At 39.9% G+C, this 26,484-nt stretch overlaps 1 protein-coding gene across 18 annotated transcripts in view; it reads right to left on the bottom strand.

Annotated features, from left to right (window-relative positions):
* The window catches only part of MAGI1 (membrane associated guanylate kinase, WW and PDZ domain containing 1), a 640,650-nt gene that overhangs the window by 111,990 nt on the left and 502,176 nt on the right, over positions 1-26,484 (bottom strand). For all 18 annotated transcript variants that reach the window (XM_019984506.2, XM_019984508.2, XM_019984507.2 and 15 more), the window contains exons 3-4: positions 19,572-19,691; positions 5,446-5,652 (exon numbers count right to left, since the gene is read on the bottom strand). In XM_019984506.2, coding sequence (XP_019840065.1) covers positions 5,446-5,652; positions 19,572-19,691 — 327 coding nt within the window. The remainder of the gene's footprint in view (positions 1-5,445; positions 5,653-19,571; positions 19,692-26,484) is intronic.

The following is a 26,484-nucleotide window of genomic DNA, read 5'->3' as shown; positions in this document are numbered from 1 at the left end:
ATAAAGCAGTGTGTCTGGCTCAAGCAAAAAAAAAAAGAAAGGTAGTGACTATAAGCACTGACTGTGAGGCCAGTCTACTTGAGTCTGAATCTTGGCTTTATGTTTACTGGGTTTACTCAACCTTTACGTGCTTGAGTTTCCTTATCTTTACAGTCAGAATAGTAACAGTACCTACCTTATAAGATTGTAGGGAGGATTAGTTTATGTAAAGCACTCAGAACAGTTTTTAATATACAATAAACCTCATCTTTCTCATTAAAGTCGTTATTATTAATCTTTTCTTCCTGGCCAGAGCTGGCCCATAGGCTGCAGATTCATAACAAATAGGCAGAAAAGGATGGATTAGACATCAAACCACAGATCAAATCACAGTGTGCCTGTTTCTAGCTGTGTATCTTTGAAAGAGACTTTACCTTTCTGGGCATCTGTTTTCTCATCTGTAAAATGGGCATAACACATGCACTATAAGAATGGAACGTTTTCAATACACGCAAAGCAGCTGCCAAAGCACCTGGCGCTCAGAGTGCTCCAGAGAGCTCAGGACCAGGACTGGCTACCAGAAATACCCAGGGCCAAAGTCAGTGGTTATCTCTTAATATGACATTTAAGAGTCAGAGAAATGCTGGGACAATAGTAGACACTGAATAATTTGACTGAAAAATCTTAATTAACCCATTTTAATAGAAACTAGGTGTATCAGGAAAAGGATGGTAGCCATAGGTAGCTCACTACAGATGAAAAGAGAAATAATGTGATTTAATACCTAATGTATACAATTTATGCTGAGAAGAAGAGAGAGGAGGGAGAGGAAGAAAGTCCTGCCAGCATTCCAAAATCTCGACTACATGAAGGGAATATTAGCTCACTGGAAATACATATATGTAAATTGTAACTTCCTAGAGAAAAAAGAAATTCCTCTAGCAATGAATCCTTATTTTAAATTATCCAATTATTTATTTTATAGGGTCTCAGTGTCTTCCTGTTTTAAAACCACTTTATTTACATATAACTGACATACGAAAAGTTACAGATATTAATTTCTCAGCTTTGAGGTATAACTGACAAAACTGTAAGATATTTAAAATGTACATCATGACAATTTGACATGTGTTACCCAAGGATTCCTTCCATCTAGTTAATTTTTTTGGGGAAAAAAAAAAGATAGATATTAAACACATACAGCTTGATATGTTTAGTTTTCTGTTTCTTTTTTCAATAGAACCTTAAACATTCTCATTCTCTGAAAGAAAATGAGAAGTTCAAAAATGAGAGAGTGGGGCAGATTTTAAAAATTCATACTCCTTATCACAGCTTTGACCCTGACACATGCTCTGACTTCAAAAACTCTTTCATTTAATTTACAAACATTTAAGAGCACTGCTATCATGCTCTAACGATTAGATTACTAAATTATTACTAAAGATTGCCAATGTATCCAAAGAGGACAGGTAGAATGGATTACTGGAATACTGAGACTGGCAAGTAAATAAGAAGCTACATGCTCCAACTGCCCAGTGGGATTGATAACACTATTTCTCAGGGTTTCTGTCTACAAAATGGGGAAGATAATAGTTAGACTGCTTATTTCTCAAAATTTCCAAAAGGTTTATAATATACATGTGAAAAAGACTCATAAACCATAAACAAACACAGAAAACATTTTCATTTGCAGACACTTCCCAGTATTTACATCACACACACACACACACACTCGGGAGATTTTGAAGATGACTTTGAGAACATAAGCTCATGTCAAACACACATTCTGGAGCTTATTTTAAATTACACATGCATTTAGATTTATGTGTACACTCACTGTGTACATAACCAGTCAAAACCTTTGATGCTGCAAAGGGCTAACAAACTTAACTTAAAACACAAAGCCATATAGATTCTGGAGTCAAGGTTTTTGGGTTGAAATGACAGCTTTGACCCTCACTGGCTGAGTAATACTGGACAAGTGGTTAGGACTCCCCAGTAATATGCATGAGAGCTTACCAAAATGCCTGCCACAGAGCACTGGGAAACATTAGCTCTTTTGGTAATATCGTTATCTCTTGACATTCCAAAGCAGTATTTTATCATTAATCACTAATGAAAAGAAGCATCGGCAGCCTAATGTTGAACAATAGGGAAGCCGTTGAGGAAACAAGCTTTGGAAGACAATTAAATAACACTTTTGGTGTCACTTAGATACGGTTGATGGATGCATCAACTACTTTTTAGTTGTAGTGGTTTGTTATATATTTTCCAAGTTTTTCATTAGTGAACAAAATCTTTTAAAAAAAAGTTTTAATTTATTATGTAAATAACTGTGTGTTTTGCCCAACAATTTAAGCTTACATCTATCTTCGTGAAGCACATACAGTATTCTCTCTCTAGGGCCTCCTTTAAATCTATAATTTGGGCATTATTTGAGGACGATTCTCCTTCTGCCTTGTGTTCGACAGTAAGTTCTGTGGTAATGAACCTGGGATGACTGCTCATTACTCAGCTCCTGCCTCCATCTTCGCTTTCAGAAAGGAAGGCACAACCTCCCCAGGATGCTCCAGGCCTTCAGTAGCCTGTTCTTCTGGCAGCAGACAGCGCCAATATTATTTAGGCGTGTTATTTAGATATCCTGTGTTCCTTTCAAAAGACCCAAGCAGATGTCAGCTGAAATCGTACCAACAGCCCATTATTTAAAAACATCCTAGTTAAATATCATTTTAAATAGCGGTATTGTGTTTCTACATTTGAATCCGGTACCCTTCATCACAACTGGCCCAACCAGGAGCCAAGACCTCGAAGCGGCTGGTGGATTGCTACTTATCAGTGGTTCAGAATGCAATATGCTTTGACACAGCTGGCATGGTACACATCTCACAGACTGGGCAGTGTCAATTATTTCGAAGAATTCACACGGGTGAGAGTATGACAGCTTCTCAGCTGTCATACTTGCAGTCTGGTAAATAAGAAGCCATATTCAACATATCCCTTGCATACTGAAGATGCCCGATTGCTTGTCTATCTCAAGATCAATTCTCTCCCTGTACATCTGATCAGGTGACAATCAGCTTTCTTTCTTTGTGCATAGATGAATGTTTAGACTGCTTTTAGCAATGATGACCTGGGGCCAGATTTTTGGTTTTTTTTGACACCAGGATTTCAAATAGGGGTGTTACAAGGTCAGATTTTCTGAGGCTTGGCTTCTACAACAGAGATTTTTAGCAGTTAGAAATTAGGAAACACCCAGACCTACAATCAGCTATCCCTGCTCTGTTCATGCTTTGTACCAACAAATCTACTTAGTCAATGGAGGACATACAAAGGTACACGTCTATATTTTGGGGTTATATCATGATTTGCTAATCTTACTTGCTGAAAAATCAAGACCCTTTTTTTTTATCCATAATGTGCTTTCATTTTGGTGACAGCTACTATATATGGATAAAATATTTTGAAGTAGGTGAAATTAGCTGATTTCAATAAATGCCTAAGTAAAAACAGGTAAATTTCTCCTAGATACTGTTAACAATAGGTCAGTGACCGGCCTAATGAAGAAAATGGAAATTTTCATGAACTTGAATCCTTAAAGCTGGAAGGGGGAACCTGATGTGATTGAACCCTAATCAGTAATTAGAGAAGTTAGATACTAAGTTCATAACAAGACAGCTACCAAGAACAAAGCTAGGGTAGCAAACCGGGTCTCCTCCTTTCTCTAGTGCTTCTTGCAGAATGGCTGGGCTACTGTTATGATGATAAGCCACCAAAAACATTTTTTTTTTAATTGTTAACTTGAAAAATTTTAGACTTCTGTGTTCAATGAATGAGAAAGCTTCAGAGAGGTCCATACAGGCAGTAGAAAGCACTCAACTAATAGAAGCTGTTTTTCTGAAAGACTGTTAGACTTGACAGCACAAGGAGGAAAATATTCTAAAATATCAAAGAAAACAAGTACAGGAAAAACAGAAGAAACAAGATGGTCTTCAAAGTCACAACCTTATAGACTGGAGTAACTCATGTCTTACGCATTTGTTAAATTTTGAGTTACTCTGTGTATTAAACCCCCACAAAGCCAAAAATATTATTGACCCATTCTGGGTCACTGTGCTAACCTACAGAGCATATATCATGGCCTCAGTGAACAGTGCCTCCCAGGAATGTGCACTTCCTAATCTGCATAGCTTTATGCAGAGGGTTTGTCCTTGAAGAGCCTTTCATAAAATACAGCCTACTAAGCTTGAGCATAGATAGCTCTGACTGTATATTAAAAATTATACTGCAATGACTAATATATGCTATGCAATATAAAATACATATACAAAATATAATCTTAGAATATTTATTATTTTTCCATTTTTTATTTCTTATGGAATGTAGTAAACTTTGCATTAATTAACTGAAAACATGATTTACTTCCACTGTATCTCTATCTACAAAGGTATGAGATAAAAGGATGCATTCCATATAGCATCAAAGTGATATTAAACAAATTCTCCTACTTTTCTTTATAAACAATCAGCCATAATTATGGAGCAGTGTCAAGGCCAAGTAATAAATGAACAAAATAGTGATTCTTATAGGTATCATTTTGAAGAGAGAGAAAGGATGCCGATTATTTTTTATTTCCTTCTACAAACACTTCCCTCCTGTCCCTTTAAGATAGCTGGGTGAAGTTAAAAGATTCTTGACAAGAAGCATGAAAAAAAAACCAGGGAAAAGATCAGCTATTATACAGAGCGAAGTAAGTCAGAAAGAGAAACACAAATGTATATTAACGCATATATGTGGAATCTAGAAAGACGGTACTGATGAACCATCACAGGGCAACAGTGGAAGACTCAGACATACAGAGCAGACTTGCGGACACAGTGGTGGAAGGGAGGGTGGGACGAACGGAGAGCGTAGCATGGAGACATACCCGCGAACACATGTGAAACAGACAGCCTGTGGGAATTTGCTGTATGACCCAGGGAGCTCAAGCCAGTATTCTGACAACCTAGTGGGAGGGAGGTTCAAAAGGGAGGGGACATATGTATACCTATGGCCGATTCACATTAATGTATGGCAGTAACCAAAACCGTATTGTAAAGCAATTACCCTTCAATTAAAAATAAAAATTTTAAAAAAAAGGGAGATGGGAGGGAGGTTCAAAAGGAAGGGGACATATGTATACCTATGGCTGATTCATGTTGATGTTTGACAGAAAACAACAAAATTCTGTAAAGCAATGATCCTTCAATTAAAAAATTAATAAAATTTAAAAAAGAAAAAAAAATTTCTGGGCACAGGAAAAAGATAAAAAGACCATCTCTTCCATAAGCACTGTGTGGTCAGAGTTTGAATTTTGGTGATCCTTCCAAATTCTTGCTGAGAACAGAAACCTCCTCAGAACTCCTTGTAAATCTTCCCCCCGCCCTCCTTTCCCAAGTCCACTGAGGGGGAGCATCATCTGGTCTTTACCTGTAAAGCTACTGTTCATTTCAGGAACATCATCCTCTTCCTCATTCTCCGCGTGGACTATGCCAGCATTTTGCATATCATTGTAGGACTTGGTTCGCTTTGGGGTCGACTGCTTGGAGCCAGAGTGAAGGTTTTGCAAGGCATCCGTCGTGATCACTTTCCCACTGACTGGCTGGCTAGGAGGTTTGGGTGTCCCATAATAGTTTCCTAGGTGATGGAGAGACACATTTGCATGTTTTAGAAAGAATACTTTGTTTTTCTCAAGTCTGCAAATCCAAATCTCTTAGCCCATTCAAAAAAAAAATTTTTTTTTTTTTTTTTAGATTAGAAAACCAGAACAAACTGTATTTCATTTCTGGAATGGGTAAGAAAACATGTTGGTCCTACCCAGTTAGACATGGAGATTTCAGAAGCCAGGAGGAAAGCTGCATTGTGGTGGGGAAAGAACCTACTAGGGATGAAAACAAAAGCGGCTGTGCAGAATGGAAAAGCTTCATCCTCATTACATTTGAATTTCAATTGGTCACCGTTTCACATATATGCACTAGCATAATGCAGAATCCAATTTGGAGTGAGTGGCACACAAAATAACAAATTCATTACCGCCAGCACCCTTACAAGCTGACACAGTGGAGGTCACCCTCCCTTAATAAGGAAACTCCTCAAGAGGGAACCCAAGCAGTACTTTTTTTAAAAAAAGAGCGTGAACACCACGTGGCACCTCTTTAACTGAATGGCAGGTCTGACTGGCACAGCCATGTGTGGCTGGAACAAACCCTTGCCTAGCTTTCACAGGAAACTCTGGGTCAGCAGTGGCAGAGTGGCACCCTTCACGGGTCACTTGTTTGGTCAGTGCCCATTTTCATTTTTAGCCACTTCCCTCTAGAGTTTGGCTCAGCTCTGACTCTCATATGCAAAGTGACTCTGGGCAGGACCAGGATAGGCTTTTATGTCTTAATTTTTTTTTTTTTTAATTTAAAATGTGTATATTTTTAGTGTGCAGTACAGAAATCTAACTAGTAAAATAAAATATTTACTTTAAAAAGTTAAGTGATAAAGCAATACTTTATAAAATTGACTTTTTAAAATGTAAAGATTAAACTTCAAGTTTAAAAAAAGCATATATATTTAATAAGAAATTAATTGAGTACATAATAACAATGGTAGCAATGATGTTCCTTTTGAACACAAGTTAACAATTAAGTTATTTTAAAGAAAGTGTCAAGAAAATAATGGACACTGTAACAAGATACAGACAAAATCTTGAAGGTAATTCACGAATGGGCAACATTTGAAAACGACAGCTTAAAATCAATAATATCCAGTGACCATATGACCAAAAGCATCAACATCAGATTGCCAACCGTCCACTTACCATCTCACATCTTTTAGAGTAACGCCAGATAGACAGATCTTATTAAGCCCTACAAAAAATCCTATGTAATGTCTCTAGTTTTGTGCTTGCTAAAGTAAAATTTGTAAATAATAACAAATCCTATACACGCTGTTTCTTCCCAAGAATCATATCCCATTGTCGAACCTCACCACATAATTAAATCATATAAAATACACATTTTAATGATACAAGCACAGAAGCAGAGAAGAAGGAGTATGATTCTCTGTATGAGACACACAGATATTACAGAATTTATACACATTGCTTTATCTTTATATTAAATTTTCTTTATGAACATTATTTCTTTAAACTATTTTTTGAATCATCGAATTTATGAACATATGCATCCACTTTCTTTGAGAGTGGTGTAAACAGCATGTGTCAGCAGGGAAATCTTGGACACACATATTAAAAAGAGCAGCAGACTAAAGGGCACCATGTTTGAACTTAAAGGAAACCACACAGAAGCCGATGAGCACATTCTGGTGGCTTACACTCAATTCAATCACTTCTCTCACACAAGGTGCTATCTGGACCTCTTCAAAACCTTCATTCAGCTTTCTGACTCAAAGGTACAGAGACAGAGTGGAACCAGCGTGAAGAAACGGCATCCGTGTGTGTTTCTAGGGACTAACACAAGTGCAGGGAAAATGCACACACGCATAAGCCAAGACTCAGCGTGTGTTTCTCAACAGGTTACACCAAAGGCTGCCCATTTGATGAAGTTGAAACTCGCAGTTGACGAGGGTCTTAAGGATCTTTCTTAAGTTGAAGGCCGCAGCATTGACTATTTTCACTAACTGAAGATTCTAAGTGGGGTTTAGATAAATAAAACAGTTGACTATTTAAAAAGTAATTTTCATGGTGAACAAGAAATAAAGACAAAGCTCTACCGAATTCTTTATGATCTTTATCATACCAAAACATAGTGTACATTTTTGAGTTAGAGATTAAAGTAAGGCCAATGTCTACAAATAAGAATCTTCCACTAAAGGATGTGATTTAAAAAACTCTTGATTCATAGTTTTATAATTACAATTTTATAACATACATGAAGCTATTGTCATTTAAAAATCAATTAAAACTTAGACATCCTTGTTTATGACAGAAATAAATGTCTGGAAAAGAAATGTTCTACCTAAATTTGACAAATTTATGTGGATTTTCCTCAGTTTTCAAGGGAGGTCAGGGTCTTTCTTAAGTTAGTAAATGATTAGCACGTTTCTCAACACAATTACAAATTCCCCCCAAACAACCCACTTATTCATAGTTGTTTCCTGCTTCTGGAAATCAGTATAAGATTGATTAGAGACAGATAAAGTACATATTATTAGACTGAACCATATGCAACTGTTGATGTAGAAGGCAAACTGTCAAATATCAGAAATTTCATTTGGGTTAATCTAAAGTATAGACACGGAGAAGGCGATGGCACCCCACTCCAGTACTCTTGCCTGGAAAATCCCATGGATGGAGGAGCCTGGTGGGCTGAAGTCCATGGGGTCGCTAAGAGTCGGACACGACTGAGCGACTTCACTTTCACTTTTCACTTTCGTGCATTGGAGAAGGAAATGGCAACCCACTCCAGTGTTCTTGCCTAGAGAATCCCAGGGATGGGGGAGCCTGGTGGGCTGCCATCTATGGGGTCAACAGAGTCAGACATGACTGAAGTGACTTAGCAGCAGCAAAGTACAGATTAATGTATGCTCAACAATCACTGGATCACAGAAAAAGCAAGAGAGTTCCAGAAAAACATCTACTTCTGCTTCACTGACTATGTTAAAGCCTTTGATCATGTGGATCACAACAAACTGTGGAAAATTCTTAAAGAGATGAGAGTACCAGACCACCTGACCTGTCTCCTGAGAAACCAGTATGTGAGTCAGAAAGCCACAGTGAGAACCTTACATAGAATGATTTGTCCAAAATCGGGAAAGGAATATGACAAGGCTGCATACTGTCACCCTGTTTATTTACTTATATGGAGAGTACATTGTGCAAAAATACCAGGCTGGATCACAAGTTAGAATCAGGATTGCAGGGAGGAATATCAACAACCTCAGATATGCAGATGATACCACTATAATGGTAGGAAGTGAAAAGGAACTAAAGATCCTCTTGATGAGGTTGAAAAAGCTGGCTTAAAACTCAACATTAAAAAAACTAAGATCACGGCATCTGGTCCCATCACTTTATGACAAATAGAAGGGGTAAAAGTGGAAGTAGTGACAGATTTTATTTTATTGGTCTCCAAAGTCATTATGGATGGTGACTGTAGCCATAAAATTAAAAGATGCCTGCTCCTTGGAAGGAAAGCTATGACAAACCTAGATAACATATTAAAAAGCAGATATTACTTTGCTGACAAAGGTCCATGTAGTCAAAGCTCCGTTTTCCAGTAGTCATATATGAATGTGACAGTTGGACCATAAAGAAGGCTGAGTGCTAAAGAAATAATGCTTTCGAATTGTGGTACTGGAGAAAACTCATGAGTTCCTTGGTCTGCATGGAGAGCAAAATAGTCAATCCTAAAGGAAATCAACAGTGAATATTCACTGGAAGGACTGATGCTGAAGCTGAAGCTCCAATACTTTGGCTACCTGATGTGAAGAGCCGACTCATCCTATTAAGAGGATACAATGAGACAGTCCATTTAATGCTTTTAGCACTTGCAAAAGACTTCATTACAAGGCTTGATACATGCTATAATACTTAATGTTAACAGTGTATGTTTCGAATCTTTAAAAGGAAGCTCTTTACACCTTAGTAGGATGAATGAGACAATGTGTCTGAAGTGCTTGCCACACGGTAACAGAGTACCACAACTTTACTGACATAAAGGAACACTCACTCCACTCATTTTGACCTCCAGGCATTTAAATTCAAAACCTTGCCCTTCCAGGAAACTCTCCACCTCATCAATCATTTCCACTCTGGTCAGCATCAAGTCAAGCCTATCCAGAAACACGAACCTTACATAGAATATGCACAAGAGACTTTCTGTGAAGACTATATGGATCACTTAATGGTACTAAGTAAAAATCACTTGAAGAATTATACATGAATAAAAGATTAATTTAGGTTATCACTTGGCAGGCTGCACAGTTTCTAAAAGACAGGAGCCTGACCATCCCACAGTCCCCATGTTAGCCAACACACACTTCCTGAGGTGACTGGGCTCCCTCCCAAGTGACAATTGTGCATGTCCCAGCTGCTATTTTCAGAACTGGCTCCACAACACAACTCAGCAGGGATGACGGCTGGGGAGGGAGAGGAGGGCAGGGAAGACGCAAGAGGAAGCCACCAATGGCCATAATTAACAGGCACATTCTTTGGCCATGACCAAGCCAAAGAAAATATTTTCTGACACACAGTTAAAAATTAATGGGGACTGCAAATAAATTTTTAGAGCTTGATAAAATATTGAAGGAGGACTGCAACCCTGAGTTTTAAGCCAGAATGAATCAAATCTTTAAAGCCTTTCACTTTGTATAAATTTAATATTCATTCATTCATTTCCTTACAGAGAACCTCTTGTTATGCTAGGCACTATGCTGGAAAGGCAGAAATGGAACTAGAACATGATTTTCACAAATGCTCTGCATGGTATACATCACTTTTTAAAACTCTGTACAAATAATAGTTACATCAAATGAAGATTCTCTTTTAAAAGGTCAAGGTGGGGCTTGAAATTTTGAATTTCTAACAAGGACTCAGGTGATGCTGATAATACTGGTCCATGGACCACCTTCTGTGCAGCAAAGGTGAAGAAATCAGAGAAAAGAATTCACATTTAGGTCCTTTGTCCTGTAGTCCTATGTTTCTTTAGAACTGGGAGGTGGCAGGGGTGGGGGAGATGAAGGGAGAGATGGCTTGCTTGTCTTTTTCCAAACAGAACAAGCTTTGAAAATAAACAGCAGGACAGGATGACAGTGACCACGAATGGCTGGAAATCTAGAGCATATTATTATCAAAGGGGCAATACTATACCCAAGGGGCAAAAGTTGAGTGTGTGCTCAGTTGTGTCCAACTCTTTGTGACACCATGGACTATAGCTCATCAGGCTCCTTTGTCCGTGGACGTTTTCAGGCAAGAATACTGGAGTGGGTTACCATTTCTTCTTCAAGAGGATCTTTCCAACCCAGGGATCGAACTCGAGTCTCCTGCGTCTCCTGCATTGACAGGAAGATTCATTACCACTGAGCCACCTGGGAAGCCCAGGGTAAGATGTGTGGGGTCCAAAAACCTTACTCTTGCTCTTTGTAAAGCACAAATATGTATACAGTACTTAAGGACATAGATCCAGCATATCTGATTTTGTCTTGGTCTCAAGGTCATGCATGTTTGACCCTTGCAGGCTCTGCAGGCAAGCTTCACAGTTGAACCCCTTGCTGTCTCTGCTCAAATCTCACTGGTTTTCTTTCAGGCCTCATATGCAATCTGTGCCCCCACTCACCTCACAGCTCTTGCACTCATTCTTCTCTCTGTTTAACTTTCTTTCCTCTGCTTCTCATCCCAATACCACCTGCTGATCCTCTGTCCCCACCAACTAGATCAAAGTCTCCAGTATATGTTTTTAGGGAAGCTTGTATCTCTTCCTTCCCAAGTCCCTTTGCTCAGTTTATCAGGCTATTTAATGAAATGATATCTGTCTTTACCTCTAAACTGTAAGCTCCATGAAGGCAGGATCCACATGTGTTTTGTGCACTACGGCATTCCCAAAACAAACATGGTGCCGGGCACACGGTGCCACTCGGTGATTCTCTGCAGAATGAGTAACTGAATCAAGTGGAGACAGCACACACAAAGCCCAGCCCAGGATGCTCAATACCTATACTGCGGATCTGGTTTTTAAGAGCATGACTCATGGCAGTTTCTTTTCAGGCCATCAATTCTATCTGAATTATCTCAGATCCACATCACTTCACTTTGCCACTTGCTTACTCAACACATGATGGTATCATTCATAAAACGCCCATCACTTTCTATTTATTCTTTCTTGACTGACCTGCTCCACTCTACAAATCTATGATCTGCATGCACAGAAGGATAAGAAGCCCATGCTCTGTAAGTAGAGGTTTGTTCTTACTAGTGCCATTTGGCTTTGAATTTAAGACCAGAAAGGGCAAAGTAAGTTAACAGTGTTGTGATCCTGAGCAAGGTAAGGGACCGCTTTCTTTCCAGCCTCGGTTCTCATGTAGAAAGACCAGTACTCGTGAAACAGAGTTTTTGCCAGATTAAACTGGATCACATATATAAAGCACTCAGTACTGTGCTTGGCACAATATGAGCATGTAATAAACCCCAGCATCAGTTGTTCCTGATACTCTAAGCAGCTCTAAGATGTAAAATTGGGTATTGTTATCAAAGCACATATTTAAAGAACGTTAACAAAAAGTTACCTTTATTGTGCATCTACCATATGTTGCTACCTACACATTCACTTATTCTGCTGCTGCTGCTAAGTCACTTAAGTCGTGTCCGACTCTGTGCGACCCCGTAGATGGCAGCCCACCAGGCTCCCCCGTCCCTGGGATTCTCCAGGCAAGAATACTGGAGTGGGTTGCCATTTCCTTCTCCAACGCATGAAAATGAAAAGTGAAAGTGAAATTGCTCAGTCGTGTCTGACTCTTAGCGACCCCATGGACTACAGCCTACCAGGCTCCACCATCCATGGGATTTTCCAGGCAAGAGTACTGGAGTGGGGTGCCATTGCCTTCTCCCTCACTTATTCTAATCATTAACAATTCTACAGAAAAAAAAAAAAAATTCCCATTTTCAGACGAAGAAACTGACATTCACACACTGCTTAATGACAGCTGGCATTTAAACATGGATCTGTCTTCACTGTCTATGCTCTCGACTCCAGGAATGGTTGGGGATCTCTGAGCAGAAAGTTAACCAAAACGTCCCTGGGCTTGGCTTCCTTGTCTTGAAAGGCAGAGGAACATACAATTGTCATACAGATTTCCTTTGGTTCTTTCATTATCAACAGAGAACACTCCACAGTGGAGTTTGCCAACAGAGCTTATCACAACAGACGGCTGCTGAGGCCTGCCAAAGAACAGGACTCCAGACGGTCTCGTCTTCTTCAATGACAAACAAGAACTCTCTTCACCCCACCTTTATTACTATGTCCCCCCAAAGCAGACCCTTGGCAACTGCCTTTTTGCAGACCTTCTAAGAAGCAGAACAGTACCATTATTGAAGGCTGACAGACATACTCCCTTCCTAATTAGCATGAAGAGATATGCAACACATAACTACAACTGGAAATGTCACATTGGGACTGCACTTCCATGCTGAGGGAAAAGCTTTGCAAGCTCAGAGTGTATAATCAATCAGCCTCTTCTACCCAGAGGCATTTGTAAAACAGGCATGTTTGGAACCACCCTCATTGAACATTCCGCCCTTACAAACTCTCTCCCAGAGAAGTCCCAAGGGCTGGCTGAGGCAGTGACCTGTCGTATTGAGCAAAAATGTCAACAGGAGAAAAAAAAAAAAAGCAAGGAAAAAAGGAGATGGTGCTTCTGATTTATTTCAAGAATGCCATCCAATAAATGAGCTCAGTGTCGCAATTAAGCTGGGCCAAGGAGGAAAGACACGTTTAGTCTTGTCTTCTGTGTCTTGCCTTGATGTTGACTGCAGCCAGTGACAGAATGAGGAGTTGGCTCAAACTGCAGAGCTGAGACCAATTATGAACTCTACTCATAACTCGTATGCCTTTGTGAGGGGTAATACTTAGGTTTCTTAAACAGTCACAAAGGGCATCTACTCTGTTGGAGGATACACATAATATGCCAGCATTACAGCTGATGGGGGTGGAAAATTCCATCATGGAGCCCCTGACACCCCACACCAATCCTGGCTTTTCCCAGTGTTTCTAATCTAAGCAAACAGTACCAACATCTTTCCAACAGAAGCAGGAGTCATCCTAGGTGGAATATCATCACCTGAATCTTTTATCTCTTCTTCTAATAACTAATACATTAGCAAGTCCACATAAACTTTTCATACCGTTGATATAATAATGCGACACTGCCTTAAAAATGGTGGCTCAGATGGTAAAGAATCTGCCTGTGGGAGATCTAGGTTCGATCCCTGGGTTGGGAAGATCCCCTGGAGAAGGGAATGGCAACCCACTCCAGTATTCTTGCCTGAAGAATCCCATGGACAGAGGTGCCTGGCAGGCTACAGTCTACTAGGAGCTACAGACTACTGTTAGCCCTCTAAGGACAACAATCATGTCTGGTTTTGCTAAACATTTTATCATTAATGGTTAAATGGATGCATGCACAAACTAGTAAGAGAGTCTACAGGAAGAGTATCCATTTCCAAGCAGCAGACTCAGGCAAGATGAGCATTTCAGTCCTGCCTGGGACATGACCTTAGTGAAAGGCATTTGGCCAGATTTGGTCCCCAATTCCCTTTAGTGTCTTAGACATTCTCTTTCTGGACCTCGGTTTTGTTTTCTGAAGAGATGAGCTCTACTGCCTTTCAGTTTAAACTTTTACAACCCTGAAATTCTAAACCCCAAACAAATACTGGACCTGAAAGAATATTCAGAAGGTTATCAGGCCTTGAGGCTTTATTGGTTCACTCTACTTGTCTGCCCTATATATGTCACAGAATGTACATAAAGAAGATCACCTCTCCTCTGTAGTGACATCCTCTTTGGGAGGATTTAAAACTATGTTTTCCAAAAGGAGATTAGCTCTTAAAGATGACCTTAGCTCTCTGAAGTCAGATGACGGAGAAGAGAAAGATCTTCTTGAGTAGGTCCTCAACCATCCTTGCAGAAGCTTTCATTCTAGAACTGCCCTAGAAAATATGGCAGTCATCAGACACATGGGACTATTTAAGGCTAAATTAGTTTAAACTAAATTAATTTTAAAATGCAGCTTCTCAGTCACAAAAATCACATGTGGTCCGTGACTACTGTGTTGGACAGCTCGGAATATTGAACATTTTCATCACTGAAGAAAGTCCTGTTGGATGGCATTGGTTGTACAGGAAGCAAGAAATGATTCCCTGATCTTCCATCTCTAGCACACACGTTCTGACCTTTTCTTGGTTCACACTGCATTTGCTTTCTCGAGATTCAGGCTTTAGGGTCGGTGCTAACACACCTGAACTCATGAGATACTCTGACAAGCTTCAGATCAAAGTCCATTTCTTCAAGGGGACTGACCCTAATGTTAGCGTCAATGGAGCACTCTTGTAGTTCTCTTCTCTGAGCACTCATCACTTCTCTAGAAGCTGTTTAAATTATTTTGCCTCCCAAGACTGAGGAGCTGTAGAGACCCTAGAGCCAGATAAGCCTGGGTTTGAATGCCAGCTCTATCTTGGGCTCACCATGTGGAGTTAAAAAAGACAGTGGGCATCTCTGGGCCTCATACCCTTCTTCTGTAAAATGGGGACAAACTGTCCTCAGCTCATAGGATTACTGGATAATTAAGTGAGTTGTTATACATAATGCACTTTGAAAAGCACTCATCATGTATATACTGAACAAACACTGTCAGAAATAAATCACTATGAAGCATAAGCACCTTCAAAGGCAGAGCTACTTTGATCTTCTGCCCCATACATCACACCCTATGCCATGGAAAATGTTGAAATGAACCATGTAGGCACAGAAGGGCTGCCTTTAAAACTGCACTGCCAGGAATTTCCTCTATAAATCCATTCAAAACAGTACAGTGAGACATTTGTACAGAGGTGTTCGCAGCAGTATTGTTTACAAAACATTAAAAGGTGGGGGAAGGAGGCATATTAAATGTCCACCTGCAGGGGGCTAGTTAAATCAACTATATAAATTCATACAATGGGATATTTTGCAGCATTTATAAAGAATGAGGTGGAACTGCGTGGGGTAACTGGAAAGATCTCCAGGATGTGTTAAGTCGACGGACAACAATACTTAGGTTTATGCCATTTATGTCTACGTTTTCTGAATCTTTGCACCAGACCCTTAACAGAGGTTTCCTGTGAGAAGGAGGAGAATCAACTCAGACTTAAAGATGTTTAAGTTCTTTACTCTAGAAAGAATTTCATAGTGTATATTCATTACTTTTACTTCAAGCTGTTTAAAAGTCTTGCTTTGAAGAGTGATTTGCGTTGCGGTGTTTTCCTCTTTGGAGCCAGGTCAGGACAAGAGGGAAAAAATGTGAGCAAGGGATATAGACAGTGAGTACCTAGGGAAGTAAATAAAGATATTTTACTGGTAAATCCACTAGTTTACTGACTAGGAGAAGGAGAAGAGAATCCATCCAACAGGGTGGCAATTTGGGGCCAGTCGTGTGTGTAAATATAAGAGCTAACGCTGACGGAGAGCTTACGTGTGTCAGACGCTGTGCTCAGCCCTTTCCAATTATTGTCTCATTTAATCCTACCTATGAGAAAGCACTATTATTATCCTCATTTTACCGAAGGGAAAAAGGAGACATGGAGCATTAAGTAACTTGCCAGAGGGCACACAGCTCAGCAGCAAAGGGGCTGACACTTAAACTCTGGCAAGGCCACAGCCCAGCCTGCAGGCTTGTTAGTGTCCAATTGACAGAATCCCCATTAAGGGGGCCCAGAGGGGCTCACAAAGATCTCTCCAGCCCTATTCCTGTAACACTATCTGGCATATCATAAAAATTCCATTTTGCTTTCACCTTATGAAAGTCAATACAATACATTCCAATTGCTACCAAAAAATTAGGAGCCGTCTTGTACAGCAGGGAAATCATACAGCCAAAAGGTCAAAATGCTGAAGAACACAGGTAAAAGGCTAAAAGACACTGGACCCATATGCAGCATGAGAATTTCAACTCTAAAATAACTGAATGACATTCACAGAAAGACGGATGACTAGACATTTTCTGAAAAACTTTTTCCTGTTGTTGCCCAGCAAGAAGTCGGGTGAAAGTACTAAGGGTCTATTATCACAACTTTTTAGTTACATCAGTATCATCTTGGCATTTCCAGGAAAGAGCATGGGATCTAAAAATCCAACAGCCGGGTCTGTTTCCTGGCTCTCGCCTTCTGGAACCAGCTGCACAACCTTAACAAAGTCCCAAAGTGCTATCTGGTCTAAGCATCCTCATCGAAAAAGCTGGGGATAATAGCTACCTCTGTCAAAGCGATAAAACTAATGGGGAAAAAAGTGACTCCACCTACGTACCACTTGTAACATAAACACCTCAATAAAATGAGTTGATTTTCTTTTTTGTCCCTGATATGCTGTTACCTAATCACATGCTTTTCTTTTTCAACAAAGTACTCTTTGGCTTTGCACAGCCACTCCGACCCTTAACCTCTCCAAACATGCAAATGAATATTTTTTATATTCTGGATTAAAGCTCCTCTGATGGTCATAATAAGTGATTTCAGACAGGACAACTCACTTTCTTACAGCAAAGAGGATCCAACACTTGCTCTCTTCTTAGCCACGTGAATTTTTAACCATATTCACATTTACAAAAGAACACACTGAAGAAGCTCTTGGTATATCCACTGAGCCCCCATCCCTTTTCTAACCTCACAACTAGGTCAATTCTTTTTATTGGAGGATAAATACTTTACAATATTGTGATGGCTTCTGCCATTCATCAACATGAATCAGCCATAGGTATACATAGGTCCCCTTCCTCTTAAACCGCCTTTCCATCTCCCTTCCCATCCCAGCCCTCTAGGTTGTCACAGAGCACCAGCTTTGGGTTCCCTGTGTCATACCACTGGCTATCTATTTTCCATATGATAATGTATATGTTTCAATGCTACTTTCTCAAATCATCCCACCCTCTCCTTCCCTCAGTTTTTCCAAAAGTCTGTCCTTTATGTCTGCGTCTCCTTTGCTACCCTGCAAATAGGATCAGAGGTATTATCTGTCTAGATTCCATATATGTGCATTAATATACGATATTAGTCTCACTCTTTCTGACTTACTTCACTCTTCATCCATGTCATTACTTCACTCTTCATCCATTTCATTAGAACGGACTCAAATGCATTTCTTTTTATTGCTGAGTAATATTCCATTGTATATATGAACCAGTCTGAACAAATCATTCTTCCTTGGGGCACTCTCAGATCTCCCAGCCCACCAACCCCCAGTCAAATCCCAATACTTCAAGGAAACTACAACAATGGATAACGATGGCTCAGACGATAAAGAATCTGCCTGCAATGCAGGAGACCTGGGTTCGATCCCTGGGGTGGGAAGACCCCCTGGAGAAGGGAATGGCTACTCACTCCAGTATTCTGATCTGGAGAATTCCATGGACAGAGAAGCCTGACAGGCTACAGTCCATGGAGTTGCAAAGGGCTGGACATGACTGAGCGACTTTCACAACAATGGATAACCAGCAATACTCAAAGCAAATCTTCTTGTATTCACAATCAGGAATCTCATTAATATCTACCTAATGTTAAATGTATATTCAAAATTTGGACATGAACAGTAGGCACAAAGTTAACATTCTTCCCTGTCCCCACTGCAAAAAGTGCCCCTGAAACAGAGCAATTATCACGTCAGAGTTATAATGCCCCTAAGAAAATTAGTCTATTTTGTATTCATCCTTTGTTTTTAAATCTCATCTGCAAAATGCCACTGTGTTCGTCCCATAAATCCAGATTTTGAGAGTTTCTAAAAAGTACACAAAACTTAATAACTTGATCCAGTTATTAACAGTATCATAGTATATCCTTCTGTCTCAAATAATGACACTCAACAAAACAATCAAGCTATAACACTGTCTTCAGAAGATGTAAGTTTAATTTTCTCCCCACATTAGGCTTTGATCCCATCCTACAGATTTACTTTCACCTATGTGAAATGATTTATACTCATGTTATTCAACACAGTCATGTTTTGAAATATTAAAAAATGTTTATTCAAAAAGACCTAGTTAAATAAATTATGGTCCACGTATTCAGGAGATTACTTACTCACTTAAAAAAGAAAACAAAAAGCACTCTAGTACTGAACCTCAAAGACTCAGAAGACATACTTTCATGATATAAAAGAGTAAGATGCCAACTAGCATATATACCTTCTATAAGGGAAGATATGAGAACACATGTATGAAACAAATACATGTATGTGGACACTTGCATATATGTGTTTGTATTTACATTAAAAAAAAAAAAAAAAAAAACTTCAGAAGAGTAATCAGAAATGAATAACACCGGTTTTAGTATCTGGGGAAAAGAGAAATGGAAATTAGGCAGGTGGAAGATAGATCTAGGAAAGAGCTTACTTACTGAATACTTCTGAAATATTCTGCTTTGAAATATTCCATGAAAATGTATCATCTATTCCAAAATATATTAAACATCAATTGGTGGTACAAATGACATTCCAGTCCTTTTGAGACTAAAACACCACCACCTATAACGTCACATTTTATGCTATGAGTCTTCTTCCTCTTCTTTCTAATACCATACATACCCATATTAAACACACACACACACGCCCACACTCACACGTGCCCGCATTTAAATCAACAAATTAAAGGAGAAAAATCCTGGAGGAAAAAAAAAATCAAAAGTATTTTTAAAGAGTTCCACAAAGCCTTATTCCATATATTTTGTTATTATTAATCCCATTAAGGTGAACTGCCATCTCCTACAGATGTTTAGACTTCACTAGTCCACAGAACATCTCTGCCTCAATGGCCCAGGATCCTCTGCGGTGCCCAGCAGAGAGGCACACTCATTGCTGCCATACAGATCAGCTCACCTTCATAGGTGCCAACTTCTAGAAGAGTCCCGCTCTGCTCGAGGTCCAAGAACTCCTTCACAGTCAGAAAGTTATAGTCCACGCCAGGCACCTCTCCTTCTCTGGGAGACCGGGTTGTGCCTGTGGCAGACAAGACAAAAGGCACAAGAAAACATCAGTCCACTGAAAGAGGAAGCGCCCCATCCAGGTGTAATTAAAATAACCAGTTCAGTAAGTACCTAAGCTGACAGACCCACCTACTGAGACAGGGAGCTGGCAAAGGTAATGTCTTTCTAGCAGAAAAGCATCCTGACTTTCATCCTCTCGAGCCTGGGCCCCTCAAATACCAGAAAGAGAAAACCAAACACAGCAAGGCAGCCCAGGGAGATTTTTATCACTGAAAAAAATGATGAATGCACTGAATGAAAAGGGTGAACTGTATTTTATACAGACAACATTCACAATCAGCAGCTTTTAGGGCTCCAGTAAATTCTAAAAACATTATCCACCTTAAGCTCAGCCTAAGGGGTTTATATTTTTATCACAGGCCTTGAAATTCTTGTGTTCCTCAATATATCCGGCAACTTCCAATGTAATAAGCCCTTTGAAGAAAATGACACCCGCTGCATAAACACATCACTAGAGAAATTCAATTGCCCAAGATCTGTGGCTGGATACCTCCCAGGGATCAAAATGTTGCTGTGTCTCCATGTAATTAATATGTTTGGCAAAAAGAGGCCACCCGTAAGTTCTGACAGGAGAAAAAGGACACTGCTTTTGGTAGAAAATTCTCCCCCTGAATTAATCTCATCATGCATTCAAAGACTCATAAATATAACAATTCTTCTTATGAAATAACACAGACCCTCTAGAATATTTAAGTCACCCAGCTGAGGTGCTGGGCGAAAGACCTGTCATTTTAGCCCACTCAACCTCGATCAAAAGTGAAGGAGTGTGGTTTACACTCAAACCAAAAAAAGAAAAGAAACCATAAGCAATTTCGGAGTACATACTAGAAATCTACATTAAATGGTAGGGGAGATTAAAAAAAAAAAAAGCAAAATTCATGATTTCTGCTCCAACATTTAAGTTAGGTAAGGCATACAACCAACATGGGTTCACTCTGCAAGGCACACTTACCCATAGTGCTTTTAAGTCATTTTTAAAAATATAATAAGTAGGAATTTTTCCCCTTACTCCTAGTTCTAATTCTCCCTAAAAAGCAATTACATAACCAACTTATGTTGTCTCCAGTGTTCATGGCAGAACACAGTCTCTGGTTACCTGCCCATGTGAATTCCCATGCATCTACAATGGATATCCAGAATTCTCTTACGTCAAGAAGTCAACACTTCTTACATATTTTACTCAAGCAAAACATTTTTAAACAAGTCCAATTTTTCTAATATCTGAAGTCTGAGTGTTACAAAAAGCTGCAAATTGCCCATAGTACCAGTTATGTTACAAATGTTTGCTTGTCATGCTCAGCACACCAGGACTTTCTGGTATAGAAGCCTGCTTGTGTAGTGTCCAAAAGTCTATTCTTAAACTGTTTCCTAAGTTGTTTCCATTTCTTGCTTCCCTGGCAGACTATGACACCCTTGAGGTACTTTACAATGTTTAAATTTACATCTCGGGTGTCAGGCATACAGTGGGTACTCCAGAAGCATAAAGAGTACCGTATACTGCTGTGGAGGAGGTACACATAGAAAGGGAATGATGAATTCATGGTCTGTCTGGTTCCTGAGCTTCTGCTGTTTCTCCGTTTCCTAATCTGTGAAATAAGGACAATAAACTACCTATAAGTTTGTTGTGTGTATTGAATAAGACAAGGCTTTTAAAAGGCCTAGCTCAGTACCTGCTAACAGATACACAGTTTATGTTATTATAGAATGAAATGAGTTGGTATTATAGTTCAAATTATATACATAATTGAGCTTCCCTGGTGGCTCAGATGGTATAGAATCTGCATGCAATGCAGAAGACCCTGCTTTGATCCCTGGTTGGGAAAGATCCCCTGAAGAAGGGAATGGCAATACACTCCAGTACTCTTGCCTAGAAACTTGCCATGAACGAGAAGCTTGGCGAGCTATAGTCCATGGGGTGGCAAAGAGTCAGACATGACTGAGAGACTAACACTTTCACTCTTTTCATTGTCCAGTTGAGAAAAAAAATCAAGGCATAGACAAGAACAATAGGACGGAGGTGATAAGAAGCCATGAGATTTCTATTATGAATGGTGAACACTTTAAACAGCTGTAATAGAGTATACAGGATAGATGTGTTCAAAGTACATCAACTCATCAGGCCAGGCTAGGTTTAGATTTTAAAGACAGAAACCTCTGATGGAGTGTGTAAGAAAAACAGAAGAATAAGTAGCACATCCCTGGGCAAACGGGATGTGCTACTTACAGACATCAAGAAGATGGGGAAATGGTGTATAAGGGAAAAAAAATTAAGAGTTCACTTCTGAATATGTGAAAGCTTGAGATGCCTATCAGACACCTTGGGTGTAGAGAGCTCTGGACAGCTGAATATGTAAACCAAAAAACAGATGGGTGGCTGGGCCCTAAATTTGAGAGTTATCACTAAACCACTGGCATTTGAAGGCAAGAGAGAGAATCTAGGGGAGAGACAGTATAGAAAAAGCAGTCAAGAAGTCTGACTTAAACACAAAAACTTTACAATTTTTGGAAACTAAGAAGAGGAAAAGATCCTCAGAGGAGATGAAGAGGCAGCTGTCAACAAAGCAGGAGCAGAGGAGGAGGGTGTGATGTCTCAGAGCCAAGTGCAGAAGCTGTTCAGCCAGCTATTTGGAAAACACGAAGTCTGCATGCATCATACTGGGAAATTCCCGTCTAGGGCAAGAACAGAATCTCTTTGAAACTTGCTGTGAAAGAATCTGTCTTAAATATGTTCTATATGGCAACTCTCACACTCAAGTCTCCATACCAAAATTCTATTAACTAAATCCATCCCTCCATTCCCAGCTCCCCAAATGCGGGTAAATGAGGAAGACCAAACAGAAGATCTGTTTGTTTGTTTTTTTAAAGTCTTCCACACCAGACAATATTTTGGTTTTTTCTCCCCTTCCTATAATCATCTTATCGTTGACATTTCTTCCAGTCATGTTTTCTGAAACAATCTGTCAGAGTAACTGTTGAGACAACATTAACCTCTGGGACTTAATTTCCTGAAAGGATTGAAAATAATCAAGAACTTGGGGGAAAATGGTACATTGTAGAGGAAAAATGAAAACATGCAGACACCATTTTCCCTTGGAAATAAATACGCTTAGAATGGCCTTTAAACAGCAGGGGAAGGGGGTGGGGGAGGATTCATCTCCACCCACAAAACCTTCAGGGTTTACTACCCAGACAAAACCTTTCCTCTCTGCAGGCCAGCAGGAGCTTACTGGAGTTATCCTCTGAGCAACCGGCCCTGGGCCTGGTCCACATGATCAGGCTCCCATTCAGAGATGCTAGGGAGAAAGGGCCTGGGAGGGGACCCCGCCCTCTCTTTTCTTTCAGCAGAATGACAGGCTGCCTGCTGGACACACGCCTGGCAGATGGCATTTCAAAGGTTTTTCAGGAGCCATCTGGGGTGGGTACAATTATTACAAACCACACTTCTAACAAAGCCAGAAGGGTTACTTCCTGGCAGAAGAGAAGTAAAACAAATTCTACCATGTTTCTCAGGGACAACGTATTTAAAAAAAACCACCAGGCTGACAAATGGAGGTTGCTTCCGGCTTACTATACCGTCTTTCGTTGGTCCAGCTAGAAACCAGGGCAACAATATCTTGCAGCTACCATGTCTGAACAAACAAACAGAGCTCACCCCTGGCCTTCCAAAAGAAAGAAGAGATAATCGAACACTAGGAAAAAAGAACAGCTTCCACTTATTTGATGCTTACCTATATCTTAGGTAAAGTGTTCAACAGTTAATCAACAGTGCTATAGCTAATCTTTCTCAGAAACACAGAAGGATTGCTATTATACTCACTTTTTTAAAGATGAGGAAGCTGACACCTAGAGAAGCAAAGTAACCTTCCCAAGGTCACATATAATTCAGCTGGGGAAAGCTATGATTTGAAAGTTAGGCAATCTGACTTTAGTCATTTGAAATCATTGTTGTCCAAAAGAACGTTCTGCCGTATGGGAAATGTTTCATAGACGTGAGTCTAAGATGGTAGCCACGAGCCACATCTGGTTATTATTATTATTTTTATTAAATACATTTCAGGTGCACAGCATTAAAGTTCAACACGTGTACACATGTAGCTATTGATATGTGGCTAACGTGACAGAGGAACTGAACGGAAATTTTATCTAATGTTAATTACTTTAGATTTAAAGAGGCACACGTGGCTAGCGGCAACTGGATTGGCCAGTGCATTTCTAAACCAGGAGGGCGTTTCCAGTCCTATGTTCACTACCATGCCCGCAAAGCACGTTCAGCTTTTGAAATAAAAATAAGAACCATATCAAATTGCTTGAGAAGGAAATGGCAACCCACTCCAGTATTCTTGTCTGGGAAATGCCATGGACACAGGAGCCTGGCAAACAACAGTCCACAGGGTCACAGAGAGTCAGACATGACTTACCGACTTAACAACAACAGTCAAACGGCAGAATCTTGTCCTCACACAGGAAACTCATCCTTTAAAAGCCTCTTATCTGCTTTGAAAAATGACAGTCAAGCTTTATGTTTCTTTTGGATATGGTATCTTGGGAAAAAAGTCTTCCTAGATATTTGTGCCATCACTTTTGGCAGCCAAAACAAAAACCAAAAGCAACAAGATCAAAACAAAAGCAGTCCTCCAAAATACATACACACACACAAAGTGAGTTCCTGTGAACATAGGAATGAGTAAATGAAATATGGTAGATCTGCCCTTAGGAAATTTTTTTTTTCCTCTGTAAAGAAGTACTAGTTAGATGCCCAAGCAGTTATGAGAAAGAATATCTATAATATACAGTTAAGTAACATAAAGTATAAAAATAATCACTGCATTTTACTGAAAAAGAGAAAAGAAAGCCCTATGGGTGCTACATGTTTTCTGAGTTAATAAATAGTTAAATGGACGGAGAAGGCAATGGCACCCCACTCCAGTACTCTTGCCTGGAGAATCCCATGGACGGAGGAGCCTGGTGGGCTGCAGTCCATGTAGTCGCTAAGGGTCGGACATGACTGAGCGACTTCCCTTTCACTTTTCACTTTCATGCATTGGAGGAGGAAATGGCAACCCACTCCAGTGTTCTTGCCTGGAGAATCCCGGGGACGGGGGAGCCTGGTGGGCTGCCGTCTATGGGGTCGCACAGAGTTGGACATGACTGAAGTGACGTAGCAGCAGCAAATGGATGGAATAAATCCTTAACAGCGGTAACCAGAAGAGGGTGGGTGCAGAAATGGGAGGAGAAAAAAAAATTGTTTCTTTACATCCCTCTGAATTGTACCACTGTGCTTGTAGTTAGCTGTTTTGGTATTTTATAAATCGAATAAAATAATAAAATAATCCTGAAAGTCCTGATTGTTAGGCATCCTACTCAAACAACTTCGATATTAGCTTAATCCTTGCAAGAACATGCCAAAGAATAGAGGCTCCAACTGAATCAACACATAATACGTCCCAAGGTTTCCAACTATAGAAAGCTAGCATCAAGGTCCTCACTACTTGCCTTTAGCTATGAATAGGTTGTGGTTGTTCAGTCGCTCAGTCGTATCCGACACTTTGCGACCTAAAGTTAGGAGAAGGTGGCAATATTTTTCTGCCTGATTTTGGTTTTTAAATTTCAAATCATTCATCACTTACACAGAGTCTTTTTTAAGTGTTAAAATTTAACAAAATGTGCACCAGAGAAGTGAATACTATCAGCCTTTTCTGCACCAGATAAATGAATTTGAGCTCTGCCCTGCTGACTGTCTCAGTATGAATTAGCAGTACCCAAAAAAGTTTGCCTCCAAAGCTTGAGTGGCTGCTTGCTTCTTGGGCACATTGTATGGTTCATAAACTTTCAGTGTGCCTGGCACGAGGGAATCTTGATGAGGAAATCAAAAAACTACCTTCCTTATCATCAAGCTCCACAAACTACGGCTACAGAGAACGAGATGGTTGGATAGCATTACCGAATCCATGGATTCGAGTTTAAGCAAACTGAGAGACAGTGAAGGACAGGGAAGCCTGGTGTGCTGCAGTCCATGGGGGGGCAGAATCTCACACAACAGTGACTGAACAACAAATGGCTACAGAAACAAAACCAGATTTGGAGCTCATCTGCATTCTCACCTTATTTCTAGAATTTCTTTTGAAATATCCAGTTCAAGCCAGAAAAAAAATTTTAGAAATGAAACACTAATATGCTATTTCCTACTGCTAAGTGTTCCCAATACCATTAAGTTTCAAGGCAAGTCATCACTCCAACTGGCCTCAAGGCCAGACTGCTAGTAGAGGGATCATTACTAAGAGTAAACTGTTAATACTCAATGGGATCATCTGATGTTAACTTCATCTGGGTTTTGCTTATCTAAATGTAACCAGACTTTCAAAAATCATAGTCACTCCATCTGCTTACAGGTTAAGAAAACAAGTGTTTACGTTGCTTGAAATTCATTAGATATCCAAGATAACCTCATAGTCTTTATTCTTTAATTGCCAGAGATACAGTAGAGTAGAACATGTTTTTTCCCCAAATTCACTAAGTTACCTACCACTCACACAATTTTTCCCCAGTGGCTCAGTGTAAAAAATCTGCCTGCAATGCAGGAGCCACAGGATCGATCCCTAGGTCGGAAAGATCCCCTCAGGGAGGGCATGGCTACTCACTCCAGTATTCTTGCCTGGAGAGTCCCATGGACAGAGGAACCTTGCAGGCTACAGTCCCTGGGGTCACTAAGAGTTGAAAACGACTGAAGTGACTTGGCATGCACGCAC

This window comes from Bos indicus, chromosome 22 (genome assembly GCF_029378745.1).
Source record: "Bos indicus isolate NIAB-ARS_2022 breed Sahiwal x Tharparkar chromosome 22, NIAB-ARS_B.indTharparkar_mat_pri_1.0, whole genome shotgun sequence".
Lineage (NCBI taxonomy): Eukaryota > Metazoa > Chordata > Mammalia > Artiodactyla > Bovidae > Bos > Bos indicus.
Note: the sequence above shows the minus strand (reverse complement) of the source record. Positions and strands in the feature narration are given on the sequence as shown.